Source organism: Vipera ursinii (genome assembly GCF_947247035.1).
Source record: "Vipera ursinii genome assembly, chromosome: Z".
In the NCBI taxonomy this organism is placed as follows: Eukaryota; Metazoa; Chordata; class Lepidosauria; order Squamata; family Viperidae; genus Vipera; species Vipera ursinii.
In genome coordinates, this window is record NC_139517.1 from 51,978,997 (window position 1) to 51,997,284 (window position 18,288).

At 40.6% G+C, this 18,288-nt stretch overlaps 1 protein-coding gene across 3 annotated transcripts in view; it reads right to left on the bottom strand.

Moving 5' to 3' along the window:
- Positions 1 to 18,288, bottom strand: part of GALNT1 (polypeptide N-acetylgalactosaminyltransferase 1) — a 62,517-nt gene that overhangs the window by 43,037 nt on the left and 1,192 nt on the right. For 2 of the 3 annotated variants that reach the window (XM_083377125.1, XM_083377126.1), the window contains exons 2-3: positions 15,294 to 15,404; positions 1,567 to 1,791 (exon numbers count right to left, since the gene is read on the bottom strand). In XM_083377125.1, the coding sequence (XP_083233251.1) occupies positions 1,567 to 1,705 (139 nt within the window). In that variant the 5' untranslated portion in view covers positions 1,706 to 1,791; positions 15,294 to 15,404. The remainder of the gene's footprint in view (positions 1 to 1,566; positions 1,792 to 15,293; positions 15,405 to 18,288) is intronic. The other variant, XM_083377127.1, reaches the window with a different exon arrangement.

An 18,288-nucleotide genomic window follows, 5' to 3' on the forward strand; every position in this document is an offset into this window, starting at 1 on the left:
TGAGTCTATCTCATACATTAGTTTCCCCTTTTAAGTTGCATTACTGAAATAAATGAACTTTTGCACGATATTCTAATTTTTCAAGTTTCACCTGTAGTAGTTAAGGCACCAAGCTAAAAGCAGAAGACTTTGATCTAGTCCACGGGTCGGCAGCTCTGGAGCCACATGCGGCTCTTTCAGTCTTCTCCTGTGGCTCCCAGTTTGCAGAGAGAGAGACACGAGAGGCACTTGCGCTTTCTCTCTCTGTGTGTGTCTGTGTGTGTGTTTGTGTGTGTGTAAAACTCACACTGTCCTCCGAAAAGCTGACAAGCTTATTAGGCGGTGCTCCTTATTGCTGTGTCTCCACAGGAAGCAGCAAAAAGCAGCAGCTCTCAAGGGCAGGAGAGCCAGCCCAATGTGTGTCACCTTGTCCAGAACAGTGAGGGAGAGAGAGAAAGAAGGGAAGCGCAAGTGTCTGTCTGTCTGTCTCTCACACACATACACACAACACACCAACACACTGAGTGGGAGAAGAGGACTGGCAGACCAAGGGCAGAAAGAGAGAGGGAGAGGGAGGGAGGGAGAGGGAGGGAGGGAGGGAGGGAGGGAGAGAGAGAGAGAGAGAGAGAGAGAGAGAGAGAGAGAGAGAGAGAGAGAGAGAGAGAGAGAGAAATGAATATATGTGGTTGTCCTTACTGGACTTTTAGTAAAAAACCTTTAATGAAATATTTTGATACTTTTTTTAATTAAGAGGTGAGGTATGGGGACAATTATGCTGTATTTAAAGATGGTAGATAAGCTACTAAAATTGTTTTTACCTGTTGGGATGAAGGAGAAAGGTTTTTTTCCCTCTTTCTCTGTCCTTTTCTTCCCCCCCCCCACAATTTTTTTCTGTTTGTAGTTTTATAGTTTGCACTGGCTTTTTATTTCATAAATACGAGGACTCAAACAGACATTTGAGTATTTTATTTGAAAGTAACCTTCGACCCAGCATCTTTTTTTTTGTAGTTCAAAATTGCATGCAGAAATAAAAATTTGTTTTCTTTGTAGCAGTTCATTGATTTTATAAATGCAGCACACTATAGTTTTTTTATACATAGCATAAAGGTAAAAAACAATATATGCAGTGTTATCTTCATTTTAGATGTCAAAAGGGTTTTGCGGCTCCCAGTGTTTTCTTTTCGGTGGCAAACGGGTCCTGGTGCCTACCCCTGATGAATCAGTCATTCTTTCTCAGTCCAATTCACTTCACAGGTTATTGTTGTGGGGAAAATAGGAGTAGTATTTAGGTATGTTTGCCAACTTGCGCTACTTTCAAAGTAATAAAGGCAGGATACAAACAAACAAAGCTGCAGCCATTCATGCTGAATTACTTTTGAAAAAGAATGGAATTCAGTTTATGATACAATATGGTTGGAGGAGATCTACCTCACAATTACTCTGGTCTAGATCACTTTTAAAGAAAGCAAACATGCTTTTCTCTTAGTAGTTCAATCATCTTACAGTAATATTTTATAATAATTCTGAATCAGTGTCATTTTTCCCCCAACTCTGGACCCTGAAAACTCTAACTAAGATAATACTTACCATCTCCTGGTGGAAGTCCCCGCTCTTTTTTTTCATCACATTTATTGCATTCACTGAAGTAAAGTAACATAAACATATCCACAAGGACCCAAACCAATGAAGTGGCAAGGACCACCTTGCAATATGCAAATTTCCTCATGACACTTTTAACTTTAATATATACTTATTTTTATATTTGTTTTCATAGCACTTCTTGGCTCACACATCAGCCATCATATTCTACATCTATGGAAAAAGGAGGAAAATATTAAATGATTGGAATAATAAAGCATTCTGCTCAAAACATAAGACAAATGAAAAGATATCCAATTTTTACATATTACAAAACTCCTCTGAAAATGGAAAGTGCTTGAAGTATAGGCACTCCAGTTTTACTATGAATGTGAAACTTAAATCAGTATAAGGCCATTCTCATAGTTTTACTACTCATAGTAAAACAACTGTAATTTCATTGTGAAAGTCAGTAATTAAAATGTGATTTTGGACTTCCAGGTAAGAAATTATGGACTAAAGATGGCTCTGTGAAAACCAGAGCTGAAGACTTCAGTGGACCAGTTCTTCATTAATTTCTCTCTGGATAAGGAGACAGCTTCAGAGCATTCACATGTGCTCCAGACAGCTTCTCCTGGAGATTACAAGATAGTAGTCTCCAGTGGATAGAGTTCTGGGAGAGAAGAGAATAGCCATTTTGCTCAAATCATGGTCGGCACCTTTGAAAGGACACTAAGATTGCAAAATGTCATTTTCTAATTATTTTTGGAAATTGCTTGTAACTGCATGGGCAGGTTTAAAGCAATGGATGAGTTTCCATTAATTCTTAGCAAAATAAGGTTTAACTACAATTTTAAGAACTAAAAAAAGGTTTTTAAACAAACAGCAAAAATCAATAGAGGTAAACCTTGATTTACAACTACAATTTAGCCCCAAATTTGTTGCTAAGCAAGATAGTTGTTAAGTTAGTTTTACCCCATTTTATGATGCTTCTTGCCACAGTTGTTAAGGAAATTACTCCAGTTAAATTAGTAAGGTCTCAAAAACATGATCCCAGGACACTGCAACTGTCATAAATACAAGCCAGTTGCCAAGCATCTGAATTTTGATCACATGACCATGGGGAAGCTGCCATGGTTGTAAGTATGAAAAATGGTCATGTCACTACATGTATTTTGATTTTAGAAAATTACAAACACACTGAGGATCCAAGTAAATTTGAAATAATACTGAATTAATTTTAAAAAATCCTTCCCATAGGAAAATAATTTTGTTTTTAATTTTCTTTAAAAACTTGAACACTAGAAAGAACTAAAGATCATAATTAAAGCAGAACACTCTAATTTAACTTACAATTACAGAACGAAGCAGAAAATATTTTAATGTTGGACATACAGAAGGATATTTCTGAACAATGGACCTAAAAGTTCATTTTAAGAATGTGTTTAAAGATGTCATGGAAGAGGAACAAGTTCTACTTGACATTAAAAAAAAACATTAAAAAACAGAAAACAATGGCTACCATTATGGTTGACTTTTTGCACCTGGTATATGCTATCCTAACATACTTAATATTGAGCTAAAAAGGAGAACTAGTTTGCGGTAGTGATTAAGGCATAAGGCTAGAAACCAATGGCTTTGCAGGGACTAAATTAGTAAACTGATAACTTTTAAAGGTCCATGTGGTGAGTCCAACTGAGAAAAGGGAGGGGGGGAGGTCCTACTGCAAAAGCAATGTTGTAATGCAAGTCCTATTCTTTTTCTATGTATATTAGAATGCCAAATATCCATTTAAAAGGGAAAAGTTTGCAATACAGTGCCACAACGCTGCTATTGTCATTCTACAGATTACCCTGGGCACATAATAGAGTTTTCAGCTGACCTCTGTTCACCTACCTCTGTTTAACCCAGGGGTCTTCAAACTTGGCCCTTTTATGACTTGTGGACTTCAACTTCCAGAATTCCTCAGCAGTGTGCCTGGCTGAGGAATTCTGGGAATTGAAGTCCACAAGTCATAAAAGAGCCAAGTTTGAAGACCCCTGTTTTAATCTATGTAAAATATTGATATATCTACAGTTGTGTGCTTGCATCTTCATAGTTGGATGTTGTGATGACAATGGATCGGTTAGGTCAGAAATAGCATAAATTCTTCTGAATGTGAGGGATAAATAATATCTTGCTATCACACCAAAATTATGTTTCTTTTTTATAATATAGTATCATAGCTTATTTTCTTAAGAGAACCAGCTAATTATAAACAATTAAAACTTTATTTATATTGTTAGTCACACTTCTGGATAATCTCTGGCAAGAGCAGCATGGGGCAAATCCTTGCTCTCCTTGACCTCTCACCAACCTTTAATACAACTGACCATGTTATTCTTTTGTGCCGGCTATAGGGGCTGGGGCTGAGCAACAAGCAAAAGAGCAACAGAGCAAAAAGAGGTAGGGAGTGATGAGGAAAAAAGAAAAAAATCAAACAATCAGGAGATCCAGGAAACATATCCATGGACAGACATAAAAATCTTAAATGCTTATATACTAATGCTAAAAGCTTGGGGAACAAACAGGGTAAACTAGAAGCAATAGTACACAAGGGAGGGTATGATACAGTTGGTATTATACGGAAACCTGGTGGGACAAAACCCATGACTGGAATGGACTGATGGATACAAATTGTTCAAAAGAAACAAAACTACAAAAAGATGAGGGGGAGTTGCACTATATGAAAGAGTTGCAAGGAAAAGTATGTAAACCCTTTGGGATTATGTGGTTTTTTGCATGAATTGGCCATAAAATGCGCTCTAAACGTCATGTAAGTCACAACAATAGAAAAACACAGTCTGCTTAAAATAATACTACACAAACATTAGCTGTTGTCATGTTTTAATTGAAGATAAGATGGAAACATTCACAGTGCAGGGTGGAAAAAGTATGTGAACCTTTGGACTTAATAAGTGGTTGACCCTCCTTTGGCAGCAATAACCTCAACCAAACGTTTCCTGTAGTTGCAGATCAGACCTGCACAACGATCTGGAGTAATTTTGGACCACCCCTCTTCACAAAACTGTTTCAGTGTAGCAATATTCTTGGGGTGTCTGGTGTGAATCGCTCTCTTAAGGTCATGCCACAGCATTTCAATTGGGTTGAGGTCAGGACTCTGACTGGGCCACTACAGAAGGCGTATTCTGTTCGGTTGAAGCCATTGTTTTGTTGAATTACTTGTATGCTTTGGGTCATTGTCCTGTTGCATCACCCATCCTCTGTGGAGCTTCAGTTGGCGGACAGATGGTCGTATGTTTTCCTGAAAAATGTCCTGATAAACTCTGGAATTCATTTTCCCATCAATGACAACAATCCGTCCAGGCCCTTAGGCAGCAAAGCAGCCCCAAACCATGATGCTCCCTCCGCCATGTTTTATAGTGGGGATGAGGTTTTGATGTTGGCGTGCTGTGTCTTTTTTTCTCCACACATACTGTTGTGTGTTTTTCCCAAACAACTCAATTTTGGTTTCATCTGTCCACAGTATATTTTGCCAGTAGTGCTGTGGAACATCTAGGTGCTCTTTTGCAAACTTCAAACGTGGACAGATGAAACCAAAATTAAGTTGTTTGGGAAAAACACACAACACTATGTGTGGAGAAAAAATGGCACAGCACACCAACATCAAAACCTCATCCCCACTGTAAAACATGGCGGAGGGAGCATCATGGTTTGGGGCTGCTTTGCTGCCTCAGGGCCTGGACGAATTGTTGTCATTGATGGGAAAATGAATTCCAGAGTTTATCAGGACATTTTGCAAGAAAACGTACAACCATCTGTCTGCCAACTGAAGCTCTGCAGAGGATGGGTGATGCAACAGGACAATGACCCAAAGCATACAATTCAACAAAACAATGGCTTCAACAGAACAGAATACGCCTTCTGGAGTGGCCCAGTCAGAGTCCTGACCTCAACCCGATTGAAATGCTGTGGCATGACCTTAAGAGAGCGATTCACACCAGACATCCCAAGAATATTGCTACACTGAAACAGTTTTGTGAAGAGGAGTAGTCCAAAATTACTCCAGATCGTTGTGCAGGTTTGATCTGCAACTACAGGAAACGTTTAGTTGAGGTTATTGCTGCCAAAGGAGGGTCAACCAGTTATTAAGTACAAAGGTTCACATACTTTTTCCACCCTGCACTGTGAATGTTTCCATCTTATCTTCAATTAAAACATGACAACAGCTAATGTTTGTGTAGTATTATTTTAAGCAGACTGTGTTTTTCTATTGTTGTGACTTACATGACGTTTAGAGTGCATTTTATGACCAATTCATGCAAAAAACCACATAATCCCAAAGGGTTCACATACTTTTTCTTGCAACTGTATCTACTGAAATGCACACGATCAAAGATAAAAGCCTTCCAGAATTTATATGGGTCAATATAAAAGGGAAAAAAGTGACATTGCCATAGGGCTATACTACAGGCCACCCAACCAATCATAAGAAATAGATGGACTCTTTGCCAACCAGTTAACAAATGTATGTAGAAAGCATACCACAATAGTAATGGGAGACTTCAAGTACCCAGATATCAACTGGGAAACAAACACTGCAGTGAGCTGGAAATCAAACAGATTCCAAACCAACCTAGCCGACAACTTTGCCATTCAAAAGGTAGAGGAGGGAAGTAGAAATAAAGCTATACTGGACCTAATTCTTATTAATAGAGAAGAAGTGATAGAGGGAGTTGAAGTTGCCAGAACCTTGAAGGAAAGTGACCACGTCATACTCCCTTCGGGAGAAGGGCGGTATAAAAATTTAATAAATATAAATATAATACAAACACAAGCAATACAAAATAATTCAAACAATGTCTTAAACTTCAAAAGAGCTGATTTTAACAACTCAGAACCTAGGAAAGATTCCATAGATGAAAATCCTAAAGGGGAAAACAACTCAAGAAGCATGGGAAACTCTGAAAAATGCTATCATAAAGGCCCAGTCCAGCACAATACCACTGAAAAAGAAAAAACAAGAAAGTCAAGAAGAAAATAGCATGGCTGCACAAAGATCTCTCAAACAAACTGAAAGACAAAAAGGACAAGTAGAAAAAAATGGAAAGAGGGGCACATAACTATGGCTGACTACCAGAACATGCAATGACGAAGTCAGGAAAGCAAAGGCTCAGAATGAACAAAGGATAAAAATCAAGGATAATTATAAAAAATTCAACATATTAATAACAAGAAAAAAGTCAAGGAAACTGTAGGTCCGCTAAAGAGAGAAGATGGCAAGGAAGGAAGTAACAAGCAATAGGGAGAAAGCAGAGCTGCTTAACTCATTCTTTGCATCAGTCTTTACACAAAAATAAATTATAGCACAACATACCAAAAAAAAATACTGCAAAAGACAAAGTAGAAACGAAAATTAAAATAAGCAAGAAAATGGTAAAAGAACACCTATCTGACCTTGAATATAAATCACCAGGACCCAACAGATTACATCCCAGGATTCTGAAGAAGCTGGCAGATGTTATCTCAAAACCATTGCACCATATCTTTCAAAAATCCTGGAGCATTGGGGAACTACCTGAGGATTGGAAAAGGGCTGATGTGGTTCCCATCTTCAGGAAAAGGAAAAGGACGGATCCAGGAAACTATGGACCAATCAATCTAACATCAATATCTGGCAAGATCCTGGAAAAGATAATCAAGAAACAGATCTGCAAACAACTAGAAGCAAACAAAGTTATTAGTAGCCAGCATGGGTTTGTTAAAAACAGATCATGCCAAACCAATCTTATTTCGTTCTTTGATAAAGTGACTAAACTAGACCAGTGAAATGCTGTGGACGTAGTATACTTGGATTTCAGTAAGGCATTCGACAAAGTAAACCACAATTTATTCCCGGTAAGCTAAAAAAAGGTGGAATAGACAACATCACCATCAGATAGATTTGTAGCTGGCTGACAAACCATACTCAACGAGTAATTCTCAATGGTACTACATCCACATGGAGAGAAGTATGCACTGGGGTACTACAAGACTCCATCTTAGGCCCAGTACTCTTCAATATCTTCATCAATAACTTAGATGAGCAAATAAAAGTATTAGTACTGCTTTATAAAACCCTAGTGAAACCATACCTGGAATACTGCAAAAAAAATTGGTCACCATACAACAAAAAAGATGTTGAGACCTTGGAAAAAGTTCAGAGAAGAGCAATTAAGATGAACAAAGGCCTGGAGACTAAAACATATGAAGAATGGCTGCAGGATTTGGGTTTGGCTAGTCTAAAGAAAAGAAGAAAGAAGGGTGACATGATAGCAGTATTCCAGTATTTGAGAGGCTGCTCCGAAGAAAAGGGGCTCAAATTATTCTCTAAAGCACCAGAGGGCAGGACAAGAAACTGATCAAAGAGAGAACAGTCACTTGTCTGAGATGGAATAGGTTCTTCTGCTTGAGCGGATGGTTGGACTAGAAGACCTCCAAGGTTTCTTCCAGCTATATTCTATTCTAACACAAGTCTTATGCTGGGTCAGCTCATTTCTCCACAACCAGTTGATGGTGACAGGGAGTGAGAGATCCAGCCACATGATTCGGTACTCTCTCCTTTCCTAGACTGAGGTATCACCTGTGTATGGATGATATTCAATTTTATATCTCTAGCCCTGGTAACCCAAGTAATGCTATAGCTGCCTTCTAACCATGGCTGAAGGCTGTGGGAGCCTGGATGGAACAACAGGCTTCAACTGAACTCTACCAAGACCTAATAACTTTGGATGCATGAACTGTCAACATCTGGGAGTCTGACATCCTTTGTTCTGATGGGGTAGCACTATCGCAGCCAGACCTGGTCCACAACTTGGCAATTCTCCTGGGCTCACAACTCCTGCTCAAAGAGCAAATGGCAGTCACTGCTACGAAAGCTTTGTACAATATCTTGCCAGTCTGAGGTGAGATTGGCTCCCACCTTCCTGACTTCCACAAGAGCCAAAAGACCTAGCTTTGCTAGTTGACTTGGGGTCCCACTGAGGGAGTATTATATTGGAGATGGTGCATCTACTAATAGCAGTTCCCACCTCCCCCCATACATTCTGCTCCTTTCCTCCCCATCTTTTAGTTTAAGTTATAATTTATATTTCATTATGACTTTATTGTGACTTTACAGATTTGTATATATATTCATGGTCTTATTTTGATGTTGTAAGTTGTCCAGAATGCCTTCCAACAAGATGGGTGGCAAACAAATTTATTAAATGAGATAAGTAAATGATATACCTTCTCTTTAAAAAAATGAATTAATAAAATCCTGCATACTTAATTACAAAACAATCATAAGGTAAAGGTTCCCCCGCACATGCGTGCTAGTCGTTTCCGACTCTGGGGGCCGGTGCTCATCTCTGTTTCAAAGCCAAAGAGCCAGCGCTTATCCGAGGATGTCTCCGTGGTCATGTGGCCGGCATGACTAGATGCCAAAGGCGCATGGAACGCTGTTACCTTCCCACCGGAGTGGTCCCTATTTTTCTACTTGCATTTTTACGTGCTTTCGAACTGCTAGGTTGGCAGAAGCTGGGACGAATAACAGGCGCTCACTCTGCTACGCGGCACTTGGGATTCGACCCACCAAACTGCCGACCTTCTGATCGACAAGCTCAGCATCCTAACCCACTGAGCCACCGCGTGCCAATCATATACTTTGATAAAAGTTTCTTTTTCTTTTTGCATAAATACTAGATATTTCTATTTTTTTTCTTATTTCTGTCTGTTTAATTGGATTGTGGTCTCCTCTGTTAATGCCTTCTGTATTTCCATGTTTTTTGCTTTCCAGCTGCCTTCAATATAAACAAGTGTTCAACTTCCCTCCGCCCAGTACACTCCCACAGAGAGGGCCTCCTCAGGGTGCCACCGGTCAAAGAATGTCGACTGGTGGCCCCCAGGGGGAGGGCGTTCTCTGTGGGCGCGCCAGATTTATGGAACCATCTTCTGGTCGAGCTCCGGATGGCGCCTGACCTCCGCTCCTTCCGGCGCGATCTCAAAACCTACCTTTTTGAACAAGCTGGCCTGGCCTGATGGGATGGGGTTGGGTTGTATTAATCTGTTTTAATCTATTTTTAATGTGTTTTAACTTATTCATGGGCATTTGTTTAATCGTTTTAAATTTTTGTATCTTGTTTTTTAATATGTATTGCCCTGTTCACCGCCCTGAGTCCTCCGGGAGAAGGGCGGTATACAAATAATATGCCTCCATCTTTTTTTTTCCTGCCAAGGACATAAAACAACTTCAAGCCTGTCTTGAGCTTTTCTAAACTGCTGCCTGCTTGAACAGAAACTTGAATTTGTTTTTTAATGCCATTCTGCTGATGGTGATCAATAAGATGCAAGGCACTGAAACCACCCTCCCACTAGAGTAATAAAAGTATAAGATGTTAGATTGCATGGAAAAAAATGAATTTGCCTCCTTTTGAAATCTATAAAGTAGCACAGAATATGTGATTTGGGGAAGAACTATGCCTTGTAAAAACTGCATCAATTCAGAGTCTGCTTGAATGCATCCCTCCTGAATAAACTGAAAGATTAAGGCAAAGAATTAAATGGAGTTTAATTTGTAAAAGCTATTGTAACATTCATATAGCTCAGAACTTTAACAGTAATTAAAATAATTAATAAATTAATTTTAAATGTTAAACATTCTGAATGCAAAACATTAAGATAAATTCTGTTCCAGCTTAAGAAATGTTATGATGCTGTTCCAATCATTCTAAAAACTTCTGGACTTCGTGCTTGAGGTGGAAAAAATGAAACCTAATTTTGGGTTCTACTGATTAGATTGATTTGTTGTTATAGAAATGGCTAGTTTATACTATTATGGAAAAATAAAAAGTAGAGGCTTGATGTTAATGCATTGTTCTACTGCAACAGAGGAAGTTGGAAGTCAATGTCTTTTTTTTCTTTTTCCCTTCTCCCCCTCACTTTCCTTTCCCCTCCTCACCGTGTCCTATTTGCTTTGTATTTTGTATTTATAATGTAATAAAATGTATAAAAATAAAATTCTAGAAGTCATCCAAGCTTAAAATATTTGTTTTGAGCTGCAAATGAAATTATTTTAGGCTTGAAATATTTTTGAAATTATCAAAAAAATTCCAGTAACTTCAGATTGGCCAATTTTGAACTCATAATGTCTCAAATACTAAATACTTACATGCGTCTATAATTTGAGCGCCAAAGAATTGAGGCCTTTGAACTATGGTGTTGGAGAAGACTCCTGCGAGTCCCTTGGACTGCAAGGCGATCAAACCGGTCAGTCCTAGAGGAGATCAACCCTGACTGCTGTTTAGAAGGCCAGATCCTGAAGCTAAAACTCAAATACTTTGGCCACCTAATGAGAAGGAAGGACTCACTGGAGAAGAGCCTAATGCTGGGAAAGATTGAGGGCAATAGAAGAAGGGGACAACAGAGAATGAGGTGCCTGGATGGAGTCACTGAAGCAGTAGGTGTGAGCTTAAATGGGCTCCAGAAGATGGTAGAGGACAGGAAGGCCTGGAGGAACGTTGTCCATAGGGTCGCGGTGGGTCGGACACAACTTTGCAGCTAACAACAACAATAATTTGAAATGCCTACTCTGAATTGTAATTTTATTGCTAAATTTTGTTTTATTAATCTTGGTTTTAGAACCAGTAATGAAAATTGCAAGCATTATTTTTTAAATAATACAAGGTGACATATTTTTCCTTATTAAAAAACACATATTGATGCCAGGTATTAAAAGAATATCCTGCATTTAAAATGCTAAAACAACCAGAAAAAATAATATATAATTTCTTTAATACATTGTTACACTAACAAAAATCTGTTTTCTTTTTATAACTTTATTAATATTACATTATACTAACTAAACTAATGCAAAATATAAAAAAGTAAAAAGTGCAACGATAAAATAGAAAAAGAAGTTACTTCCCCTCTTGTCCCAGCAAGTTTAAATTGTATTATCAAAATTTCTTAAAATACAACAATGAATCTCTTCACCCTGATATCTCATCTCATTCTTTATAAACAGATCTTTAAAACCTCATCTATCCAATCAATAAAAGTCAATTAAGTGTTACCAGAAATAACTACCCATCCTTTATAAGCTTAATTTAATAGACCCACATGAATTCCTTTTTATGTTTATATTTCATTATTCAATATATCCCCCATACCTCTTCAAATCTATTCAGAAAAATCCAATAAAAGTTACCAGGGATAGCAACACAACTGTTTTAACCTTAATCAGATAGATCTAAAATAGAGCAAATGAACTCTTTCACAGGTCTCATTTATATATAAATAAAATCTATTTAAACTTCATTATCTCTTCCTGGTCAGAATAAAAATACATTAAAAATTCCCAGAAATAGCAACCTTTCCATTTTAACCATGGTCAAACAATTTACATTCCCTCCCCTTGCTCCTAACTTAATCTTTAGTCATCTCAAATAGTGTCCAACTACTTGGTTTCTTTTCATTTTTTCTTTGTTTCTTCTCACGGAACTGACTGACAATATTAGGAAATCCCTTTTGTACATCCAACATAAAATAAAATTATCCAATACAATTTTTGGCCTACTATTTGTATGTCTTTTTGCATTATTAAGAAAAAGTCTTTTTAAATTATCAAAAAATCAACCATTTAAATCAATATCACCCTTGTCCAGTAAAATTTGTCCCTCTTTGGTAACATCTACTCTATCTATAATGGCAATAAATGCAAAGTTCTCTCAATGCATCCATTGTTAAAAGGTTCTGCATAATCAGATCAAGTTCAAGTATAGTTGCATTTTTTAATTATAATCTTTTTTGGCTTCTGGCATTCTCTAGTCTCCAATCTTCAAAGCCCCATCTTATCATTTCTTCTAAATGCAAAAACATAGTTTCCCATGGGAAGGATCCTTATACAGTAGTACCTTGGTACTCAATTGCTTCAAAACTCGTCAAATTTGATACTTGACACATTTTGATGTGAAAATGTTGTCCCAGTACTCAAATGTGCTCAGTACTTGAATACTTTGATTTGGTGCTCAATGTACTACAATAGGAAGAGGGGAACGGATAGGAAGTTGATAGTGCAAGGAAGATCATTGCAAAAGGAAGTGGGGGCCAACCACAAAGGGCAGACAGGAAATTGACCATGTTGGAAAGTAATTGACATAGGAAAAGGGCCAGACAGGAAGCTTTTCCCAGCGGAAACAAAGAGTCACATGATAAGTTTATTTATTTTATTTATTTATGTATTTATTATTGGGACTTATATGCCGCCCTATCTCCCGAAGGAATCAGGGTGGCTAACAACAATAACATACAATAAATACAGAAGTTAAGATAAAATTAAAATTAAAGGCCTCTGTACAATAAATTAAAATTAAAATTAAAATAAATTAAAAATTAGAGTAAAAAAATTAAAAACATAATTAAAATCCCTGTCAGTCCAGGTCAGCCAGGTGGAAAAGGAGTGTTTTAAAGCCGCGGCAAAAGGACTGGAGATCTTGGGCCATCCGAAGCTCAGGGGGGAGCTGGTTCCACAGGGCTGGCGCTCCCACAGAGAAGGCCCTTCCCCTGGGGGTCGCAAGCCGACATTGTCTAGCCGACGGTACCCTGAGGAGGCCTTCTCTGTGTGAGCGTACTGGGCGATGGGAATTCGTTCCCGGCAGCAGATGGTCCTGCAAGTATCCCGGGCCTAAGCCATGTAGGGCTTTAAAGGTAAGTACCAGCACCTTAAATCTCACGTGGAGGGCAACCGGTAACCAATGCAGCTCACGCAGGAGGGGTGTAATATGGAAGTATCGGGGTGCTCCCATCACTACCCGTGCAGCCGCACTCTGCACCAGCTGAAGCCTCCGGGTGGTCTTTAAGGGCAGCCCCATGTAGAGAGCATTGCAGCAATCTATACGGGAGGTAACGAGTGCGTGGGTGACTATGCGTAGGGCATCTCGGTCCAGAAAGGGGCGCAACTGGTGTACCAGGCGAATCTGGGCAAATGCCCCCCTAGCCACGACTCCAATATGATCTTCAAAACTGAGTCGTGAATCCAGGAGGATGCCTAGATTGCATGCTCTATCAATGGGAGGTAACATCTCTCCTCCTATAACCAAAGATGGAACCTCTTGGACTAAACGAGATGCCGGTACGTAAAGCCACTCAGTCTTGGCCAGGTTGAGCCGGAGCCTGTTCTTTCCCATCCAAATCTGTACCGCTTCCAGGCAACGGGACATCACATCGAGGGCATCACTGTGTTAGTTCGGGGTGGAGATGAAAAGCTGGGTATCATCAGCATATTGATGATACCTCACCCCGAAGCCACGGATGATCTCTCCCAGCGGCTTCATATAGATGTTGAACAGGAGGGGCGAGAGTACCGACCCCTGAGGCACCCCACAACTAAGGGGCCTAGGGGTTGACCTCTGCCCCCCTGCCAACAGCATCTGCGAACGGCCGGAGAGGTAGAAGGAGAACCACCACAGAACGGTGCCTCCCACTCCCAACTCAAGTCGACGCAGCAAGATACCGTGGTCGATGGTATCAAAAGCCACTGAGAGATCTAATAGGACCAGGACAGAGGAATAACCCCTATCTCGGGCCCGCCAGAGATCATTCACCAGCGCGACCAATGCCGTCTCCGTGCTATACCCGGGCCGATTGGTACGGATCCAGATACTCAGTTTCCTCCAGAACCAAAGGGAGCTGCCGTGCCACCACGCTCTCAACGACCTTCGCAAGAAAGTGAACGTTGGAGACAGGACGGAAGTTATTTAAAATAGCTGGATCCAATGCAGGTTTCTTAAGGAGGGGCCTTACCACCGCCTCTTTCAAGGCGGCAGGGAAGTACCCTTCACTTAGTGAGGCATTGATAACTGCTAGGATCGTGTAACCTCCCAAGAGGCATAGACCAGCCAGGAGGGACACGGGTCCAACAAACACATGGCAGCACTTAATTTCCCTATGATCCTGTCCACTTCATCTGGAGTCACAGGATCAAACTCTTCCCAAATGTTCTCGGCCAAACTAATCATTTTCCTCTCGTCAGATACTGCCCAGTCAGAGTCCAGACCAGCCCGAATATGAGCAATTTTGTCCACCAGATATTTACTAAATTCCTCGGCCCGTCCTCGTAAGGGGTCCTCTCCCATCCCTTGATTTAAAAGGGAGCGGATCACCCTAAACAGGGCGGCCGGGCAGTTATCTGCGGACGCAATGAGGGTGGTGAAGTAAGCGTGCTTTGCCACCTCCATTGCCACAAGATAAGATCTAGAAAAGGATCTTAACTGTGCTCGGTCAGACTCGGACCGACTGGTTCTCCAAATGCTCTCTAGGCCCCTTCTCCGTTAGGTGGTTTGTTTGCTATTCATCATTTTTAGTACTTGCCATACCTCCTGGAACCAATTAACCATAAATACCAAGGTACAGCTGTATTTAATTTCAAAATGTTATTTTATTAAATCTATTTGGACCCTTCATTCTTTTAAAACATTCTAAAATCAACATTCAAACTACCTCTTTGCTGTTAATTCTGAATTAAAAAAACATTCTTAACATTCTTAAATTTCCTTCAGAAAGGATTAGAAGATACTTTGAAAGACGCTGAAGATTCAGAAAAATCCTGGCATAGAAAAATGAGCCCTATCAAATAAGATGCAGTTCAGTAGTGGAAAAAGTGAGATCTTGTACTTAGGCAGAAAAAAACAAATGCACATGTATAAAAGAAAAAGTACCTGGCTCAACAATAGTAGCTGTGAGAGGGGTCTAGGTGTCCTAGTGTACCACCACTTCAGTATGAGCTTGCAGTGTGCCACAGATGACAAAGAAGCCAATGCAGTTTTCAGCTGCAATAACAGAGGAATATCATCAAAATCATGAGAAGTGATAATACAATTCTATACTGTACTAGTGAGGTCACACTTGGACCATTGAGTCTAGTTCTAGTTGCGTGACATGATAGCAGTTTTCCAGTACTTGAGGAGCAGACACAGAGACAAGAGGGTTGACTTATTCTCCAAAGCACCTGAAAGCAATGCAAGAAACAACAGGTGGAAGCTTTTTAAAGTACCTTTCCTGGAACTAAGGAGAAATTTGTTGACAGTGACAGCAATTAACCAATGGAACAGCTTGCTTCTCAGAATTGTGGGTGCTGTATTGCTGGTAGTTTTCAAGAAAAGATAGTTCTTTGTCCAGGATGATGTGAGTGTTCCTGTGTTGGACAGGAGGTCAGGCTAGGGACCTCCAAGGTCCCTTCCAACCCTATGATTCTATCATTTCAGTTGTAACATCACTGCTTCTTCAGACAATTTGGAATGTCCTCACTGGAAGTCAGCAAAAGTCAATTTTCTCACCCTTAATTTTTATTCTTTACTTTCAGATATTTTTTCTCAAGACAATTTTAATTTACATGAATTTAGTTCATCAATCTCAATGGAATTAGCTGCCAGGAACTTTTTTCTTTCAGTTAACTGACCCACAATTTAGAACAGAGAAGAAAATAATTATAAATTCAAAGTACAATACTGTTACAAACATATAATTCACTCAAATAAAGTGCAAGCAGAAGAAAATATATTTTCAAAATTGAATTCAAATTGGTGAAATCATAATTTATTCTTCTTATATAATTTTAAATTCATACTGTAATTATATATGTGCCTTGAATCTTTGAAACTACATAAAGTTCATATAGATTATTGTAGAAGATCCAAGAATGAACTTCTTTTTTTTACTCATAAATAAGGTACAATTCACAATTTAGTATTGTAGTGTTAAAAAAAATCAAAAAGTTTCTATAACTTAAGGGTTAGAGTATATGAATTCTAGTAGCAAGACTGCAAATTCTTGCAAATACTCTTATTAAAAACTAGATACAATCTACTACTATTGATTAAAAATAAATGAAATATTGGTAAATTAAGAGTATAATAAGGTTTGGTGGATGAATAAGGCAAATACTCCGACTGGGCAGAGTCTGACGATGAGGACACGGGCAGTCTTGTCGATGTTATCTGGGAGGAGTTCGACCCTGTGACTCCTGAAGATCATGGGGAAGCTGAGCTCCACCACGTGTTTGTTGGACCCGTGTCCCTCCTGGCTGATTTATGCGGCCTGGGATGGGACACGAGGCTGGCTCCAGGCAGTGATAACTGCTTCTTTGAGTGAGGGTAGTTTTCCCGCCACCTTGAAGGAGGCGGTGGTGAGACCCCTCCTCAAGAAGCCTGCCTTGGACCCAGCAATATTAAACAACTTTAGTCCGGTCTCCAACCTTCGCTTCCTTGCAAAGGTTGTTGAGAGCGTGGTGGCGCAGCAGCTCCCTTTGTTCTTGGATGAAGCTGATTATCTAGACCCGTACCAATCGGGCTTCAGGCCTGGGTACAGCACGGAGACGGCATTGGTCGCGCTGGTGAATGATCTCTGGCGGGCTCAGGACAGGGGTTGTTCCTCTGTCCTAGTCCTATTAGACCTCTCAGCGGCTTTTGATACCATCGACCATGGTATCTTGCTGCGACGTCTCAGGGGGTTGGGAGTGGGAGGCACAGTTTTTCAGTGGTTCTCCTCCAACCTTCTGGGACGTTCGCAGTCGGTGTTGGCAGGGGGGCAGAGGTCAACCTTGAAGCCTCTCATTTGTGGAGTTCCTCAGGGATCGGTCCTCTAGCCTCTCCTGTTCAACATCTATATGAAGCCGCTGGGTGAGATCATTCGTGGTTTTGGAGTTGGGTATCATCAGTATGCTGATGATACCCAGCTTTTTATTTCGACCCCAAACCACCCCAGTGATGCCCTCGACGTGATGTCCCGTTGCCTGGAGGCGGTCCGGGTCTGGATGGGGAGGAACAGGCTTCGGCTCAACCCTGACAAGACTGAGTGGCTGTTCGTGCCTGCATCCCGGGAAATTCAGATTACTCTATCTCTTGCCATGGGGGTGAGTTATTGCCCCCCGTAGATAGGGCGCGCAACTTGGGGGTCCTCCTAGACTCACAGCTCTCTTTAGAAGATCATATTGGAGCTGTGACTGGGGGGCCTTTGCCCAGGTTCGCCTGGTGCGCCAGTTGCGGCCCTATCTGGACCGGGATGCCTTGCAGACAGTCACTCATGCGCTCGTGACCTCTCGTCTGGACTACTGTAATGCTCTCTACATGGGGCTGCCCTTGAAGACCACTCGGAGGCTCCAACTGGTGCAGAATACAGCTGTGTGAGTTGTGTTGGGAGTCTCCCGATACTCCCATATTACACCTTTGCTCCGCGAGCTGCATTGGCTGCCGGTTGCCCTCCGGGTGAGATTCAAGGTGTTGGTAATGACTTACAAAGCCCTACATGGCATGGGTCTGGATTACCTACGGCAACACCTGCGGCCGGCGTCAACTTCCCTCCATCCAGTGCGCTCCCACAGAGAGGGCCTCCTCAGGGTGCCTCCGATCAAAGAATGTCAACTGGTGGCCCCTAGGGGGAGGGCGTTCTCTGTGGGCGCGCCAGACCTGTGGAACTGCTTGCCGGTCGAGCTCCGGATGGCCCCCGACCTTTGCTCCTTCCGGCGGGATCTAAAAACTTATTTATTTGAGCAATCCGGCCTGGTTTGATGGGTTTGGGGGTTGGGGTTTTAACATGGTTTTTAATTATTGTATATCGGGCATAATATTTAATTGTTTTTTAACTTTTTTACTTTGTTTTTTAATATTTATTGTCCTGTACACCGCCCTGAGTCCTTCGGGAGAAGGGCGGTATAAA